The sequence below is a fragment of the Saccopteryx bilineata genome, chromosome 9, assembly GCF_036850765.1.
Source record: "Saccopteryx bilineata isolate mSacBil1 chromosome 9, mSacBil1_pri_phased_curated, whole genome shotgun sequence".
Classification (NCBI taxonomy): domain Eukaryota; kingdom Metazoa; phylum Chordata; class Mammalia; order Chiroptera; family Emballonuridae; genus Saccopteryx; species Saccopteryx bilineata.
In genome coordinates this window covers 77,083,344-77,101,219 of record NC_089498.1, presented here as the reverse complement: position 1 = coordinate 77,101,219, position 17,876 = coordinate 77,083,344, and the positions used below count along the sequence as shown (strand labels likewise).

Below are 17,876 nucleotides of genomic sequence, written 5' to 3'. Positions count from 1 at the left end.
AAAGAGAGATAAAGAGAAGTGAGAGGGGGAGGGGATGGGGAAAGAGATGGGTGCCTCTCCTGTGTGCCCTGGCTGGGAATTGAACCTGGGACCACTAAATACCTGGCGTATGGTCTACCACTGAGCCAACTGGCCAGGGCCACTTGTGAAGTTTCAAATGTATAATTTCTTAGACTAGAGTTCTTACAGTTTATCACAACTCCTCATTTTAAGTACTTTAGTTATTGCTTTCAGGTTATTGTCAAAATATTTAACTGTACCTGAGTATAAATAACAGTTCTACCAGTATAAATTATTACTTATGACATTGATAAGAATTTCAGTAGAAAACCCAACCAGAGCAAAGTAAGAGATATAAAATCCAGTTATTACTGATTACTATTTGTCCTTTATATACAAACTATTTTTAAAATATAAACTCTGTTTTGTATAAGGCTGTACACTTTTCTGAACTATATTTTCTCCACCTGCTTGTAATCATACTTTCCTTTACCCCAGAGGCAAACATTCGTACCACTTGAAAACCCTACCCTTCCATCTCACACCTGTTAGATTAGCTATTATCAATAAGACAGGTAATAACAAATATTGGAGAGGCTATGGAGAAAAAGGGACCCTCATTAAGTGTTGGTGGGAATGCAAAGTAGTACAACCATTATGGAAGTATGGTGTTCCTCAAAAAATTAAGAATAGAACTACCTTATGACCCAGCAATCCCTCTACTGGGTATATACCCCCCAAAACTCAAAAACATTGGTATGTAAAGACACATGCAGCCCCATGTTCACTACAGCATTGTTCATGGTGGCCAAGACATGAAAACAACCAAAAAACCTTTCAATAGAGGCTTGGATAAAGAAGATATGGTACATATATACTATGGAATACTGCTCAGCCATAAGAAATGATGACATCGGATCATTTACAACAATATGATGGACATTGATAACATTATACTGAGTGGAATAAACAAATCAGAAAAAGCTAAGAACTGTATGATTCTATACATAGGTGGGACACAAAATTGAGACTCATGGACATAGATAAGAATGCAGTGGTTACCAGGAGGCATAAAGAAAACCAAATGAAAGGTGACGGAGGATGATTTGACTTTGGTTAATGGGTATATAACATAATCGAATATCAAAATGATCTGGAGATGTTTTCTCTAAATCTATGTACTCTAGGTCAGTGGTCCCCAACCTTTTTTGGGCCATGGACTGGTTTAATGTCAGAAAATATTTTCACAGACTGGCCTTTAGGATGGGATGGATAAATGTATCACGTGACCGAGACAAGCATCAAGAATGAGTCTTAGATGGATGTAACAGAAGGAATCTGGTCATTTTTAAAAAATAAAACATCGTTCAGACTTAAATATAAATAAAACGGAAATAATGTAAGTTATTTATTCTTTCTCTGCAGACCAGTACCAAATGGCCCACGGACTGGTACCGGTCCGTGGCCTGGGGGTTGGGGACCACTGCTCTAGGTGACCAATGTCACCCCATTAAAATTAATTGTCTAAATAAAATTTAAAATAGAGAGAGAGAGAGAGAGAGAGAAAACCCTACCATCACAAAACCTTATTTCCCAAAATGGTAATATTCTAGACTGAGACAAGATAAAACTAGTCAGGATAGAGTTATAAAATAAAGACAGGGAAAAAGATCTGTAATCCATGGGAACTGGAAAAATCAGAGAGAAGGAAAAACAGGTATAGGCATTAAAAAAAATTCAAACTCCAAGTTCCATATTCTCAATTATTGACAAAGTATAATTCACTATTCCTTTATTTATCATAATTAACTGTATTTACTTTTTATTGAATTTATTAGAGTGACACTGGTTAATAAAATTGTATTGTTTCAGATGTACAGTAATTAATTTTCAATGAGTAAAAAAGGGCACACAAGCAGCTTAGTTTATGCAAAATAAGTCACAAGGCACTGAAAGCTTTTGTTAAACTCATTTCTTAAATATCTGATTAATTACCAAAGTCTAAAACTCTCCCTATAATAAGCCTAAACTTGCAAGCTGATTTGTGCTTTATAGTATATTTCAAACTTGGAAGAACACTTTTTCTCATTAAAAATAATTACTAAAAATAAAGCCCAGATTTTTATGCAAAATCCTACTATATGCACAATGTAGTCCAATATACTATAAAGATTTTACTAAAAAAATTAGTACAACATTAGAAATTATGCATAGATGAACAGCTATATATTAGCTGAAAGCTCTTAAAGTTATTTTTAAATGATAAAATTTGAGCTAGAGAATTTTACAGAGGCTAAATTAACATTCTGGGGAGCTTCTGACGTTGAATCAACCTCAAGATGAATTTAAGACTAATTTCTCACCACAAATTGAGATTCTGGTGGGTTTTTTTAAATTCAGTGAGAGGAGGGGAGGCAGAGGTACGGACTCCCATCTGTGCCCTGACCAGGTTCCACCCTGCAAGTCCACTATGGAGAGATGCTATGCCCCTCTGAGTCATTGCTCTGTTCCTTGGCAACCAAGCTCTTCTTAGCACCTGAGGCAGAGGCCATGGAGCCATCCTCAGTGCCTAAGGCCAACTTGCTCCAAACGAGCCATGGCTGAAGGAAGGGAAGACAGAGAGAGAGAGAGAGAAGTGAGAGAGGGAGCGCCGGAGAAACAGATGGGCACTTCTCCTAAGTGCTCTGACCGGGAATCGAACCCGGTACATCCAAACGCTGGGCCAACACTCTATCACTGAGCCAACCGGCCAAGGACTGGGATTTCTGCTGTTAATTATTCTCTATAACACATTTATTAATAATTATTTAAGTCATTCACACATTTAAATAGTTTAAGGATGGATAAATAAATATTGGAAACAGGAAAAGAAAGAATTAACTAGGTTAACTGAGAACTAAATCTGCAGTTAAAAATAAATAACTTGTTCCAGGAAAGATTAGGATAGAAATATGGACAAAGAGATAATTCATGGCTAAGTTATTAACAGGTTCAAATTCAAAGAAAGAGTTAGGCAATTTTGCAGTTAAAGAGAGTAGACTGCTAAAAAGGGAAAACAAAGTCACCCTGGGGGTCTCCACTTCCACCAAGCTGGAATAAATGAGGACTAGATTTATACTTCCATATAAAAAACTATAAAAATGGACAAAACATATGACACAACAATATTCAGATATTGGGCAATAATTAAGAAGGGACCAAACAAGGTGGTCCCTAGAATTACTCAGATTTCCCCTGGAGAGAGTCTGCAGGCTCTAGTGCAGGCAGAGAGAACCTGAACAGAGGCCAGTAGTTCCGTCTCCATTCAAGGAGACCAAGGTGCCTAGCACATGCAGGGCAGAAGACTGAACAGGACAGAGCTACAAAATGAGTGCATCTGCAGGGGCTTCCACTGAGTCCTCAGCACATGTATATGAGAAAAACAACCCAATGCCAAGGTAAGAACCAGGAAAAAAAAAACGAGATAAAATTAGTGAACAGGGTCATTAAAAACGTTGTTAGAACTATATTCCTTAAGTTAGAGATGGCAAATGGCAACATGAGTATGTAAAGTAGACACGGCAGGAGTAAAAAAGGCCCAAATCAAACTTCCAGAGATGAAACCTATGTCTAATATTTTTAAAAAAATACACTGGATGAAATTAATATTAGGCAGATACAAAGGAAATAATTAGTAAATGTCACATAGCAATGGTAACTACATAAAAGAAGAACAGAAAGATGACAGGAAAATATGAAACAGCATCACTATGCTATACGACAGCTTCAATTACCTTTACATAAAATGGAATCCTCAAAAGTATGTGGGGGTTCACAGAAAAAATTTATTTACAAAAAATTTTCCAAACTGAACAAATCCTAATCACAAGAAACAAAAAGAAAACTCTGCCAAGGTACATCATAACAAAATTGCTTAAAACCAATGAATGAGAAAATCTTAAAAGCTGACAGAAGAAAAATTGATATATTAGACGAGGAACAATGATAAGAATGACAATAGACTTCCTTTCAAAAACCAGTAAAAGGTGGAAGAAAGTTGAAAAACAGAAAATGGACTTATACTCCAGCCTGAAACAACAAAACAGACAAGAAGAATAAAACAATGACTTTCAAGACAGTGGATAACATGAATTCAAAATAGCAATCTGGATTCCAAGATGGCTATAGAGTAGGTGAGTACTACATTCACCTGCTCCCAGCCCCAAACCAGATTTACAGCTAAAATATAGAGTCATCAGCAGGAATAACCAAATGAAGCCTAGCTGAATTAAAATATTATAACTGGTCCAGAAGGGCAGTGGCACAGAAAGGGCTAGCTCCTGCACCCAAGTGAAGTGATTGATAGGCCAGAGGAAGATCACACCACAGAGCTTCCCCCTCTCAGGCGAGTGGGGTCTCAAACCCACGCAGGGATCCCCAACCCAGAACAACAGAGACTGGAAGAGTAGCCCACACAGTATCTGATGGTGATAGTCAGACACAAACACTACTTTCTCAAGTACCAGCATTCCTATTTTTTTTTAAGCAAGAGAGACAGAGACAGAGAGGGACAGATAGGGACAGAACAGGCAGAAAGTGAGAAAGATGAGAAGCATCAATTCTTAGTTGTTCATTGACTGCTTACTCATATGTGCCTTGACCAGGGGGCTACAGCAGAGTGAGTGACTTCTTGCTCAAGCCAGTAACCTTGGGCTCAAGCCAGAGACCTTGGGCTCAAACCAGTGACCATGGGGTCATGTCTATGATCCCACACTCAAGCCAGTGACCCCCATGTTCAAGCTGGTGATCCTACACTAAGCCGGATGAACCCGCGCTCAAGCCAGAAACCTTGGGGTTTCAAACTTGGGTCCTCAGCATCCCAGTCTGACACTCTATCCATGGTGCCACCACTTGGTCAGGTCCAGCACTCCTATTATCACAGAACCAGCCAGGGTAATACACAGCCCGTCCCCAACTGCCAAGGAGTCACTGTCATTCTAGTGGTATCTTTTTGGTACTTTTTTTGGGGGGGAGCCTTTTGGCAGAGACAGAAACTGTGACTAAACTATGTGGCCTTGGAAAGAGGGCCGCCTTCCCTCTCTGGTACACAGCTGTCTCCCATGAAGCTTTTGTCTGGAAGCCAGATGCGTGGGACCTGCGGTGTATGGAGGCATTGTGAGGATGCAATTCCTGTGTCTCCAGGCAAGCACAGCCCCTGCTACCCTGTGAAGGGGAAGAGGTCCCAGCCCCACTTCTACAGATTTATGGCCACCATCCCCAAAGGGGGACTTATTGGTGCGGCCTTGAAGAGAGAGCATGGCATGCTGGGAGAGCAGAGTACTGTGCAGAGAGCCAGGACTCTTCAAGCCTGCTGCCCCAGAGAAACTTTGGTCTGGGAGACAGATGGGTGGGCACAAGGGTATGTGGAAACTTCGCATTGGGGCTGACTCCTCCTGCCTCCCCTGTGAGCTCAGTCCAATCATCCCCAGAAAGGGGAATAAGTGCCCAGCCCCCTTCAATAGGCTTGCAGGCACCATCCCCAAGGAAAAGCTGTTTGGATTAGCCCTGCTAAGCCCCAGACTCCTTGACCCATTAGGCTCAGTTTTGTGGGTTGCGGTGGGGACAGAAGAGAGGTTTAGTGTTCAGACATTCAAAGTGTGAGTTCCTTGGAGCCTGCTGCCAGTGACGCAGAGAAAGTGCTTATCCCCCTCCCATGGTCTGGGCCACCATCAGCCCCAGTGAGTGATTCTCTTAATTTGACCCTCTAAGACCAGTAACTCCTTAGCTGAAAGTATTCCTGAAGACAGGACTGCCAGCCCCACCCAAACTGAACCTTTGTCTCACCCCTCCTGGGGGAAATAGAGTTTAAGTCTCCAGAAGTGACTAAAGGATTTGGCTCTGGAGTAGGGACCCCTTACCCTCACTAAGTTTCTGACCAAGTGACCCCAAGTATGGGGACCCACAAACTCTGTCCTCCTGACCCCAGCTACCCTACCTAGCAAGCTTGAAACCTGTGGAAGGGTCTGTGGGGCAAGGCCAGCCTGGGCCAACACTACAGTCACTTTCCCCTTACTAAGTGTATAACCAAGTGACCCCCAAGTAGGGGACCTACTAAATAACTGTTCTCCTAACCTCAGCTACCCTACCCTTCCGACATTCAACCTGTGGAAGGGTCTGTGGGGCAAGGCCAGTAGGAGCCAACTCTATAGTCTTTCTGCAGACAGACCAGGCAACTACAAGGGGATGTGGACAGCAGACTGGTGGACCTTCATAGGAGCTCAGGCCCTTCTACAGAGCTAACCTCAGCGGTAAGCGGGAAAAAATCAACTCTTACACACAGGTTGGCCCCACCCACACATACCCAGGTACAGTAGATGTAGCCACAAGCAGTAAACAGAGGAATAGATCTAGACAGGTAGCCCACAGCTGGTCACAAACAATATCTGACATTGACCCATACCCTAACACTGTCCAAGTGAACCCAGAACCAATACAACCAGGGGTGGGCTTCAGACCATACCAGAGCTAGACCCAACTAGTGACACAAGTGGCACAGTCAAAGGGGGCATCCAGCAGGCACCAGATCCTGCTGGGAACAACTACGACCCAGGGGGCAGCCACTGCACACCATCTCACATACAATCATGAAGACTGACCCTACAGCCAGTCAGCTTGAAGGGTTAACTCCACCCATGAAAGGGCCAACAGCATTCAAGGCTCAAAGGCAAGAGGAGAGCACATGTAACCTATAGGAAACATTCCTAGAGCAAGGAGCTCAGGTGATCTGGGTGCTTGTACCACTGAGCCCAACAAGATAACATAAAGACATCATAACAAGTTAGAGTCATAACTATGTACACAGACAAAATAGGTAAAAAAAAGAAATATGCCACAAATGAGACAACAAGAATAATTCCCAGAAGAGGAATGAAATAAAATGGAAGCAACCAAAATATCAGATATAGAGTTCAAGACAATGGTTATAAGGATGCTCAAATTTCTTAGGGGAAGAATAGGGAAAGAATAGAGGAAGAATGGATAATCTCAGTGAGAACTTAAAGAGATAGTAAGCATTGAAAAGGACATAGAGCCTGACCTGTGGTGGCGCAGTGGATAAAGCGTTGACCTGGAAATGCTGAGGTCACCGGTTCGAAACCCTGGGCTTGCCTGGTCAAGGCACATATGGGAGTTGATGCTTCTAGCTCCTCCCCCCTGTCTCTCTCTCTCCTCTCTCTCTGTCTCTCTCTCTCTCCCTCTCTCTCTCCTCTCTAAAATGAATAAATAAAAATATTATATAAAAAAAAGAAAAGGACATAGAAAGCACAAAAAAGAACCAGTTAGATGTGACAAATACAGTACCTGAAATGAAAAATACAACTAGAAGTAATCTATGGCAGGTTAGATGAAGCAGAGAATCAAATCACCAATTTAGAGGATAACAGTAGGCACCCAAGGAGAGCAGCAAAAAGAGAATAGAGAAAGCAGAGAAAAGTCTCAGAGACCACTAGAACAACTCCAAGAGAAAAAATATTAGCAATATAGGGGTACCTGAAAATGAAGAGTAAACAAGGGATAGAGAACCTGTTTGAAGAAATAAAAGCTACAAACTTCCCTAACCCTTTGAGTAGTAGGAACATTTATGTATGCCCTCGTGCCTCCTGACCATCCAGAGTAACTGGAACTAATTTCATTTTTGAAAAAAAAACAACTCACTCCCAGAGTTCAGCAAGCCATTCATGTACGTTCTCATGCCTCCTCCTAACCATCCAGAGTAACTGGAACTAATTTCATTTTTTGAAAATAAACTCACTCCTGGGGGTCAGCAAGCATGAAAAAAACTCACTACTCAAAGGGTTAATTTGGTGAAGAAAAGAGTTACAAAAGTTCAGGAAACACAGACTCCTAATTAAGAGGAAGTCAAAGAGGCCCACATCAAGACACATGATTATTAAAATGCCAAATAACAAAGAGATAATCTTAAAAGCTGCAAAAGAAAAGCAATTAATTATTTATGAAGGAGCCCCAGCATAAGGCTGGCAGCTGATGTCTCAACAGAAACACACAGGCAGGAAATATTCAAAGTGATGAAAAGCAAGGACCTATAACCAAGACTACTCTATCCAGGAAAGTTATCATTTAAAACTGAAGGAGAAATACAGATATTTAATTAATATATTTAGAGCATTTCACCCGAAAGCAGCAGAATATATATACATTCTTTTCAAGTATACATGGACCATTTTCTAGGATAGACCACATCTTAGGACGCAAAACAAGTCTCAATAAATTTAAGAAGACTGCAATTCTATCAAGCATCTTCTCTGACCACAATGGTATGAAACTAGAAATCAACTATAAAAGCTAAAAAACATTCAAACACATGGAGGCTAAATAGCATGTTATTATTAAACAATAAATGGGTTCACAATAAGATCAAGGAAGAAATAAAAAATTTTCTTGAAACAAATGAAAATAAACATACACAGTTAAAGCAGTCCTGAAAGGAAAGTTCATAGCATTATAGGCCTATCTCAAAAAGCAAGAAAAGAAAACTCAAACAATTTAACCCTACCCCTAAAGAAATAGAAGAAGAAGGAAGGAAATGCTAAAGATCCAATGCAGAAATAAGTGACATAGTCTTAAAAAAAAACACCAAAAAATCCATGTGTTGAATTTTTTCAAAGAGCTTGTTCTTTGAAAAGATAAACCAGTTTGATGAACCTTTAACCATTCATCAAGAAAAAATGAGAGGTCCCAAATAAATAAAGTTAAAAATAAAAGAAGAAAAGTAACAATTGACATCACAGAAATACAAAGGATTGTAAGAAAACACTTAAAAAACTGTATGCCAACAAATGGGAAAACCTAGATGAAATGGATAAATTCCTAGAAACATACAATCTTACAAAACGAAATCTAGAAGAATCAGAAAAGCTGAACAGACCAATTACAACCAATGAAATTGAAGCACTAATAAAAAAAACTCTCAGTAAACAAAAGTCTTGGACTGGATGACTTCATAGGTGAATTTCATCAAACATTTAGATATGAACTAACATCTACCCTTCTCAAACTATTCCAGAAATTTCAAGAAGACGAAAGATTTCCGAGCTCATTTCATGAAGCAAGCATTTTCTTAATTCCAAAACCTGATAAAGACACTACAAAGAAAGAAAAATATACACCAATATCCCGAATGAACAGAGATGCTAAAATTCTCCACAAATTATTAGCAAACCGAATCTAGCAATACATTAAAAAGATCATACACCATGATCAAGTGGGATTTATTTCAGAGATGCAAAGTTGGTACAATATTTGCAAATCAACAAATGTGACTCAGCCCCAGGACCATGCTGTTCCCAGTACCAATAAAAGGGAGTCTGTCCAGAAAAAAGAGCCAAAAAAAATGTGACACATCCCATAAACAAAATGAAGGATAAAAGTTGTAACATATCAATAGATACAGAAAAAGCATTTGATAAATCCAGCACCCATTTATGAAAAAATTCTCCCCAAAGTGGGGAAAAAGAGATCATACCTCAACACAATAAAGGCCATCTATGACAAACCTACAGCCAACATCATACTCAATGGGCAAAAACTAAAAGCATTTCCCTTAAGATTAGGAACAAGACAGGGATGTCAACTTTCACTACTTTATTCAACATAGTACTGAAAGTCTGAGCCACAGCAATCAGACAAGAAGAAATAAAAGGCATCCAAGTTGGAAAGTAGAAAGTAAAATTGTCATTATTTGCTGATGACATAATACTTTAAATCGAAAATCCTAAAGTCTTCACCAAGAAACTATTAGCCCTACTAAATGAATTCAGCAAAGTAAAATTAATATTCAGATATCAGTGGCATTTTATAGGCATTTTATATACCAGTAATGAAGTATCAGAAAGAGAAATTAGGGAAACAACACCATTTACTATGGCAAGAAGAAAAAACTAAAGTACCTAGTAATAAATTAAACCAAAGGGGTAAAAGACTAGCACTCAGAAAATTACAGGACATTGAAAAACGAAACTGAGGAAGATACAAACAAGTGGAAGCATATACTGTGTTCATGGATTAGAAAAATTAACATCATTAAAATGTCCACATTACCCAAAGCAATCTATATTTCAACACAATTCCTATTATAATAACAATGGCATACTTCACATATCTAGAACAAATATTCCAAAAAGTTATATGGAACCAAAAAAGAACACAGAGAGCCTCAGTGATCTTGGGAAGGAAGAACAAAGTGGGAGGTATTACACTACCTGATATCAAGGTATATACTACAAGCCCACTATAATCAAAACAGCCTGATACTGGCATAAGAACAGGCATATAGATGCCTTTACAGTTAATTAGCATTTGACAAAAAAAGGCAAAAGCATACCTTTACGCACCTAATTACAAAGATTCAAATACATGAAGAAGAGTTTAAGAATTGCAGAAGAAATTTACAAATCCTAATGGCAGTAGAAAGAAGATCTCTGGGAAACTCCATATTTAGAAAATAAAAATTACACTTAAAAAAGGAAAGCAAAATAGAAAGTAGAAAGTATTACCAACTAAATGAAAATGAAAACATGAAATGTCAAAATATGTGGGAGGCAGCCAAATCAATGCTTAGAGAGGAATGTATAGCACCAAAAGTATATAGTAAAAATGAAAGGTCTCAATCAAGGAATTATTCTTCTACCTTAAGGAACAAAGCAAAGGCGGCAGTGGGAAAGAAAGGAAGAGGAGCAAATAAAATCCAAAATAAGCAGAAAAAAGAAATATTAAGGAATAAAGATCAGTGTAGAACCCTAGATTTCCCATAAAAAAGTGCTAGAAGACAAGAAACGAATGTCTAAAGAGTACTTACTTTGTTTCATAAAATGTTACGCCAAACACATGGTCATTTATATATAAAAGCAACAAAAATAAATAAAACTTGAGTAAATAAAAACTCAAGACAGGAGTTCTGAGTCCTTCCTTGGGTGGAAAATGATGATAATATGCCGCCAACTGAGGAATAATAGAAACAACAAAAGAATGGAGAAACTGGAGGAAACTACTTGGAAAGCATTTAATTCATTTAAATATTAAGACTGTAAGAATTATGGTTATAGAACGGAATGCAAATGATAAAAACCGAAGATGAAAAAAATAAAACAAAAATACAACTATCCAAAATCAAGAGGCAGTTTGAAATATTGAGTGATTTTCTCATTTTTCATTGCATATTAATATTGTTTAGAAAAATTAGTCTCTAATTTTCTAATATTGTTCATAAACCTTTCCTAAATATCATAGTCTTAGAGGGCTATTATAAGAAATATTTCTTGTAAGAAAAGAAATAAATATATGCCAATCTGTTGCTAAGGTGAAGAATACCTCAGATTTATATTTTTAAAAAATGCAGGCCCTGGCAGGTTTGTTCAGTGGATAGAGTGACAGCCCAGTGTGCAGACATCCGGGGTTCAATCCCTGATCAGGGCACACATGAGAAGCGACCGTCTGGTTCTCTTCTCCTTCCTCTCCCCTTCTCACAGCCAGTGGCTCGATTGGTTCAAGTGTCAGCTCCGGACACTGAGGACAACTCGGTTGGCCCAAGCATCAGCCTCAGGGACTGATGATAGCTCAGTTGATTCGAGCATCAGCCCCAGACAAAGTTGCCGGGTGGATCCCGATTGGGGCACATGCAGGAGTCTGTCTCTCTATCTTCCCTTCTCTCATACTTGAAAAAAAAAATGTTTTTAACTATCACATAACTGGTAATCTCTATTCACCTTTTAACAAGAAATTTGGTTTAAACATGGAAAAACTGAGTTTACATGCCATAAATAGCACACAGGCTATAAAGGTAAAAAAAGAAGCCTACTCTTTTGAATGTTGATATATGCATAGTCCATTTCAGTTTTTTACCAGGCAAGTTTTTGATGTGAACTTAGCACTGTAGCTTCACTACATTGTGCAACAAAGGAGATGATCAAGGCTTTACATTTTCTTTTCTTTTTTTAAAATTTTTTTAAAATTTATTTATTCATTTTAGAGAGAAGAGAGAGTGAGAGTGAGAGAGAGGAGAGAGAGAGAAGGGGGGAGGCGCAGGAAGCATCAACTCCCATATGTGCCTTGACCAGAAGGTGCAAAGTTTCGAATGGGCGACCTCAGCGTTCCAGGTCGACACTTTATCCACTGCGCCACCACAGGTCAGGCCAAGGCTTTACATTTTCTTTTTTCTTTTTTTTTCGTATTTTTCTGAAGTTGGAAACAGGAAGGCAGTCGGACTCCCGCATGCGCAGGACCAGGATCCACCCAGCACACCCATCAGGGGGCAATGCTCTGCCCATCTGGGGCATTGCTCTGTTGCAACCAGGGCCATTCTAGAATGCACCTGAGGCAGAGGCCATGAGGCCATCCCCAGCACCCGGGCCAACTTTGCTCCAATGGAGGAACCTTGGCTGCAGGAAGGGAAGAGAGAGACAGAGAGGAAGGAGAGGGGGAGGGGTGGAGAAGCAGATGGGTGCTTCTCCTGTGTGCCCTGACCGGGAACCGAACCTGGGACTCCTGCACGCCAGGCTGATGCTCTACCACTGAGCCAACCGGCCAGGGCTTTACATTTTCTTAATGTTGATGACCATTACTAATTTATGGAATAGTGGGAAGAGTATGTAGATATGGCTTCTTTTAGATAATGCAGATAAATGTCTTAATTTTGGAAACTTGTTGAATAGATATTGAGTTGCTTCCTTATAGTTGAATAGATATTATTGAGTTGCTTCCTTATATCAAGAACATTTTGTAACTAAAGAGTCCCAGAACTTCAACTTGTAAAACCTCAGGAGTTTATGAGGATGATGTGAGAAGACTGCTAACCCTACAGAACCTGAAAGTCAGAGGAGTCCATCTGGTTTAAGTCTAGATATACCTATTCAATCTAAAATTTAGGTTTGAGGCCCTGGCCGGTTGGCTCAGCGGTAGAGCGTCGGCCTAGCGTGCGGAGGACCCGGGTTCGATTCCCGGCCAGGGCACATAGGAGAAGCGCCTGTTTGCTTCTCCACCCCTCCGCCGCGCTTTCCTCTCTGTCTCTCTCTTCCCCTCCCGCAGCCAAGGCTCCATTGGAGCAAAGATGGCCCAGGCGCTGGGCATGGCTCTGTGGCCTCTGCCTCAGGCGCTAGAGTGGCTCTGGTCGCAATATGGCGACGCCCAGGATGGGCAGAGCATCGCCTCCTGGGGGGCAGAGCGTCGCCCCTGGTGGGCGTGCCGGGTGGATCCCGGTTGGGCGCATGCGGGAGTCTGTCTGACTGTCTCTCCCTGTTTCCAGCTTCAGAAAAATGAAAAAAAAAATAAAAAATAAAAAATAAAATTTAGGTTTGAGAATATGCTAAAAAAACTAGACTGGATGCTCTGTGCTCAAAGAAGATAAAGATTTTAAAAAACTTCAGAATGTCTTCATGGAAATAACATTACTTTTCAGAAGATATTTCACCAAGTTTAATAAATAAAAATTATGCTTCTCGTTAGCAAAATAAATATTTGTTGAACATTCACCAAGAAGAACAGTATTCCAAATATTTAATATGTCTACTATTTTCAGTACTATTTTAAAATAACCAAACTCTGAGCAAATTAAAGATTTCCTTGGCAATTTAAGAGCATTATTTTGATGAAATCACTGAAATACAAGCAAAGAGCTAGCCATCAGAGATACCAACTGGAATCAATTTTGTTTCTGGCTGAATATACTACACAAGTTTAAAAAACAATCCAATCTCCTTTATTAACGTGACAAAAACTAATCTCTGCATACTTTATACAAAATGGCACTTGTATAAATAGTTAATGCTCCTATAAAAATTCCATTTACCCAAAGTTGACTAGATGCACTATAGTACATAATTGTTCAAACTATAAGTTGTTTGCAAGTTGGGTCATGTTGTTATAAAAATTCCACTCACTAAGACCTGGCTAGAAGGGTTACATATGTATAACTATTAAAAGTATAAGATGTTTTAAAGTTAGTTCTTAATGTGGGGCCCAACTACTACTATACATTGAAATAGAACTGTAATTGTCAGTTAAAAATACTTTTCCATCATAATATATTATCATATATCATAGTCAATATAAATAATATAACATAAATAATGCCAAAATTTAAACCATGTACTTTTTGAAAATGACATTTTCAAATGCAAGGTGGTTATAATACACAGATCTCCCTAAAAAGACACATTACAAAAATTTGCTGCCAAGACATTAACAAAAAAAAGAACATTTTGTAAAGTAAAATAGACGATAAAGAGAGAAAATTTTTTAGTTTTTGAAATATTTTTCTCATATACTGGAGAAGAGGTAATATGTCTTTTCTCTACATAATCTTCTCAGTGTAAGCATTGATTTCAGTTATAAAGGGGTAGGGTTTGCTGTACAGAGGGATCAATAACAACTTTGTAATGCCTACAGCAGTGCACATAAACATTCTATAGAAGACATTAACACTAGACCGAAAGAAATATTTATATTTTCAATAAACATGCTCCCATCAGATAATCAATTTTTTACAGGTCTTACCAGCTGTTTCACACATTAGGTAGGGAGTGCAGGAGCTGTTCTATAAAAATTATATGTTATATAATTATGAGGTGCTTTTAATTTTCCATAGGTATCTACTTATTTATGATCAGTCACATTCAACTCAAATAAAAACAAGGTATTCACAGGGTGATTGATGCAGGAGGATTTTAAACCAGTCTTATCTTAGACATAAATTCTTAACCAATTATTTTTATGTCAAAAGACTTAATAATTTAAATTACATGCTACTCTTATTTCCAGATTTAAAAGATTTGTCACGATCAATGTTTCTGAAATGTTAAGTTAAATGGTGTCATGGTAATTACTATGGACTAATAGCAATTAAGATTTTTAGGTAAATAAGCTCAAACTGTTTGCAGTGAATATTTATACAACTAATATATTCCCATACACTGCATGCATCATTCACATGTTCACAAGTAGCCTACAGTATAAAATGTAAATTTGCAGAATTACTTCAAAAGAGCTTAAGAAACTGATTTAATACAGAATTTAATACTTAGTAAGAAATATCTATGTATATTGTATCCAAAAAGAAGTAAACTTGAAGGTAAATAATATAAATTATTTCACCACAGAATTATCATTATTATTGTTCTGTAATTTTAATAGTGAACATATGCTTTGAGTTGGGTAAATACTTTGCAGGATAAGTAAAACACAATTATTAAATAATTTACATCAGCTAACAACTATAATTTATTGTGTAAGTATATACAAGAAATTTGAATTAAGTAAATACTTACTGCTATATAATAAACTCTAGCTTTTTCTACCAACATCCAGTTTTTCTCCATATCCAGATGTTTCTCTTTTTTATAGCAATTGGCAGCAGCAAGATTAGCTACAAGGGACCTATAACAACAACAACAAAAAGAAAGTTTTTCTTATATATAAATATATAGTTTTTTCTTTTGATTGCAAACTTGTCATGAATTACTATAGTTAATTAACAATATTTTTGTAAATTTTATCTTACATTTTAATTACTCAATACTTCTGTATATTGATTTTAATAAATGTAAAAAAATTAAAAATTTTTTGAGAACTTTTGAGACTTCTGTGTTGCCTTTGAGATAAACAAAAAATGTTAATCCTTGTTGCAAATCCACTTGGTATTTTGATAAACTGACATTTAAGTTTTCTTTTGATATTTAAATGATAAGATTATCTATTGTCTACATTATAATATTTCAAAATGCATTTAAGAAATAAAACTAGATTTCAGCAGGGTGCTTTCCCTGCTTCAGGAGCAATGAGTAGTGGTGGATTCCAGATTTGATCACTCCTATGGTGTGTTAAAATATATTTGAATCACCCCAGAGAAGATGGCGAAGGAGTAGGTAGACATGCCATCTGCCACCTCCCAGGACAAAATTGGATTACAAGTAAATTTAAGAACAATCATCTTGAAACACCAACTTTGGACTAAACTAAGAGGAATCTATAACCAAGGATCACCAAAGGAACCAACTGATCTGGCAGGAAGGGCGGAGACGCAGAAAGGATTGCCCCGCTCTCCCAGTGGCAGCTAGGAGGGACTCTCATGGCAGGATAGGTCGCCCTAAGAGGTGTGTGGGTCCTCAACCCCAGGACTGGAGTCCCAGCCCTGGGCGCCAGAGCCTAGAAGAGGCGCCTGGACAGTATTTAGCTGAGGAAAGAGCCAGCTTACTGTTTGTGAGAAAGAAACAGAACTCTCAGACCCAGGCTCCCTCTTAAAGGACCTGCGCAGAAAACCTCCTTCACAGCCACTTACCCAGGGCTCTAGAGGCGGGGAGAGCTGAGGGGACGGGAGTTGCGAGAGGAGAGTGTAAACTCAGAGGCCCAGGGAGAGACACTGTGGGGGAAGGCGACCCCAATGCTGACCCATTCCCCAATACTAAAGTGGCCATTTTTCCTGGGAGAAGCAACACCTTTTGGTAGCACCAGCAAAGGGAAGAAATTACACTGCACACCAGAGTCTCTCCTGCTCCAGTCAGGGCAAAGGGTTGCTCAGAAGCAGGGGGCCCATCAGGGAAACAGGTTTTCGGTGCTGAGGCCTGAGCTACACTGCCCACCCACACACTGCTGAATACTCGCTGGAGGGCAGGTGGGCTCAGTGGCAGTGCACCTGGGGGTTGAAAACACCTCTAGACCTCAAAGGACACACCCACTGGACTCCTGTGGCCACACCCTACTGAGGTCTGAAAAAAAAGTCTGGATCTGAAAAAAAAGTCTAGATAGAATGACACCTGAGGCCAAGGGGCAAGCCACACCCACTACCCTTCCTAATCCCTGAATTACCATGTAGAGCCCAAAAAGCAGCTAGCAGAAAGAGGCGGCAGAAAGTGGTACTCAGTGAAACTTGAACTTTTAAGCAAACTTTCCCCAGGCCAAGAGTAAATAAAAGCCAGCCTAGGAGTGCAGCTGATATTTACAATGGCACTGGGCTCAAAAGAGGCAGCCATAAACTCTGGATAGCTTGTGGTTCCAAGAAGGTTGCTAAGGGCCAGTCATAGACAGTGACCTCCACTGGTCTATGCCAGGTTCCTGTCAGGGAGGTCCAGGGTTGGCACATCCAGCAGCCAGATGTGGAGAGCATCAGTTCAGGACCTAAAAACCCTTGTTAGAGTGGTATCTTAAGGAAGGGCTCCTCACACATGACCCAGCTAAGGCCAAGAAAACGCTGACACAAACAGCAAAAAGAACAGTAGCTGCAGACAAGTAGCCCACAGCAGATTACAAACAATAGCTAATGTCAACCCAAGAAGATTTAGAAACAACAAAACTGGAAGCTATAGGCAGACAACACCAAACCTAGACTGAGCTAGCTACACAAACGGCACACCCAAAGGAGGAGTCAATACACAGACAAAATGGGAAGATAGAGAAATGTAATTCAAATGAATCAACAAGAGAAATCCCCAGAAAAAGAACTGAATGAGATGGAAGTAACCAAACTATCATATGCAAAGTTTAAAACCAAGATTTTTCAGGATGCTCAAGGAGCTTAGAGCAACAATGGTTGGACATAATGAACAACTAAATAAAGGGATAGCAAGCATCAAAAAGGACATTTAGATCATAAAAAATAGTCAGAAATGACAAATAGAATATCAGAAATTAATATTGCACTGGAAGGAAGTAACAGCAGTATGGATGAAACAGAGGACCAAATCAGCAATTTAGAGGACAAGATAAACAAAAGCACAGAAGCAGAGCTCCAAAAAGAAAAGAGGCTCAAAAGGCTTGAGGAAACTCTAAGAGAGCTCTGTGACAACATGAAGAGAAACAACATCCACATCATAGGGGTTCCTGAAGAAAAAGAA

The 17,876-nt window shown here is 39.1% G+C and overlaps 1 protein-coding gene across 2 annotated transcripts in view; it reads right to left on the bottom strand.

Annotated features, from left to right (window-relative positions):
• ADK (adenosine kinase) overlaps positions 1-17,876 on the bottom strand; it is a 721,185-nt gene that overhangs the window by 358,077 nt on the left and 345,232 nt on the right. For both annotated transcript variants that reach the window (XM_066242490.1, XM_066242491.1), the window contains exon 6: positions 15,315-15,423. In XM_066242490.1, the coding sequence (XP_066098587.1) occupies positions 15,315-15,423 (109 nt within the window). The remainder of the gene's footprint in view (positions 1-15,314; positions 15,424-17,876) is intronic.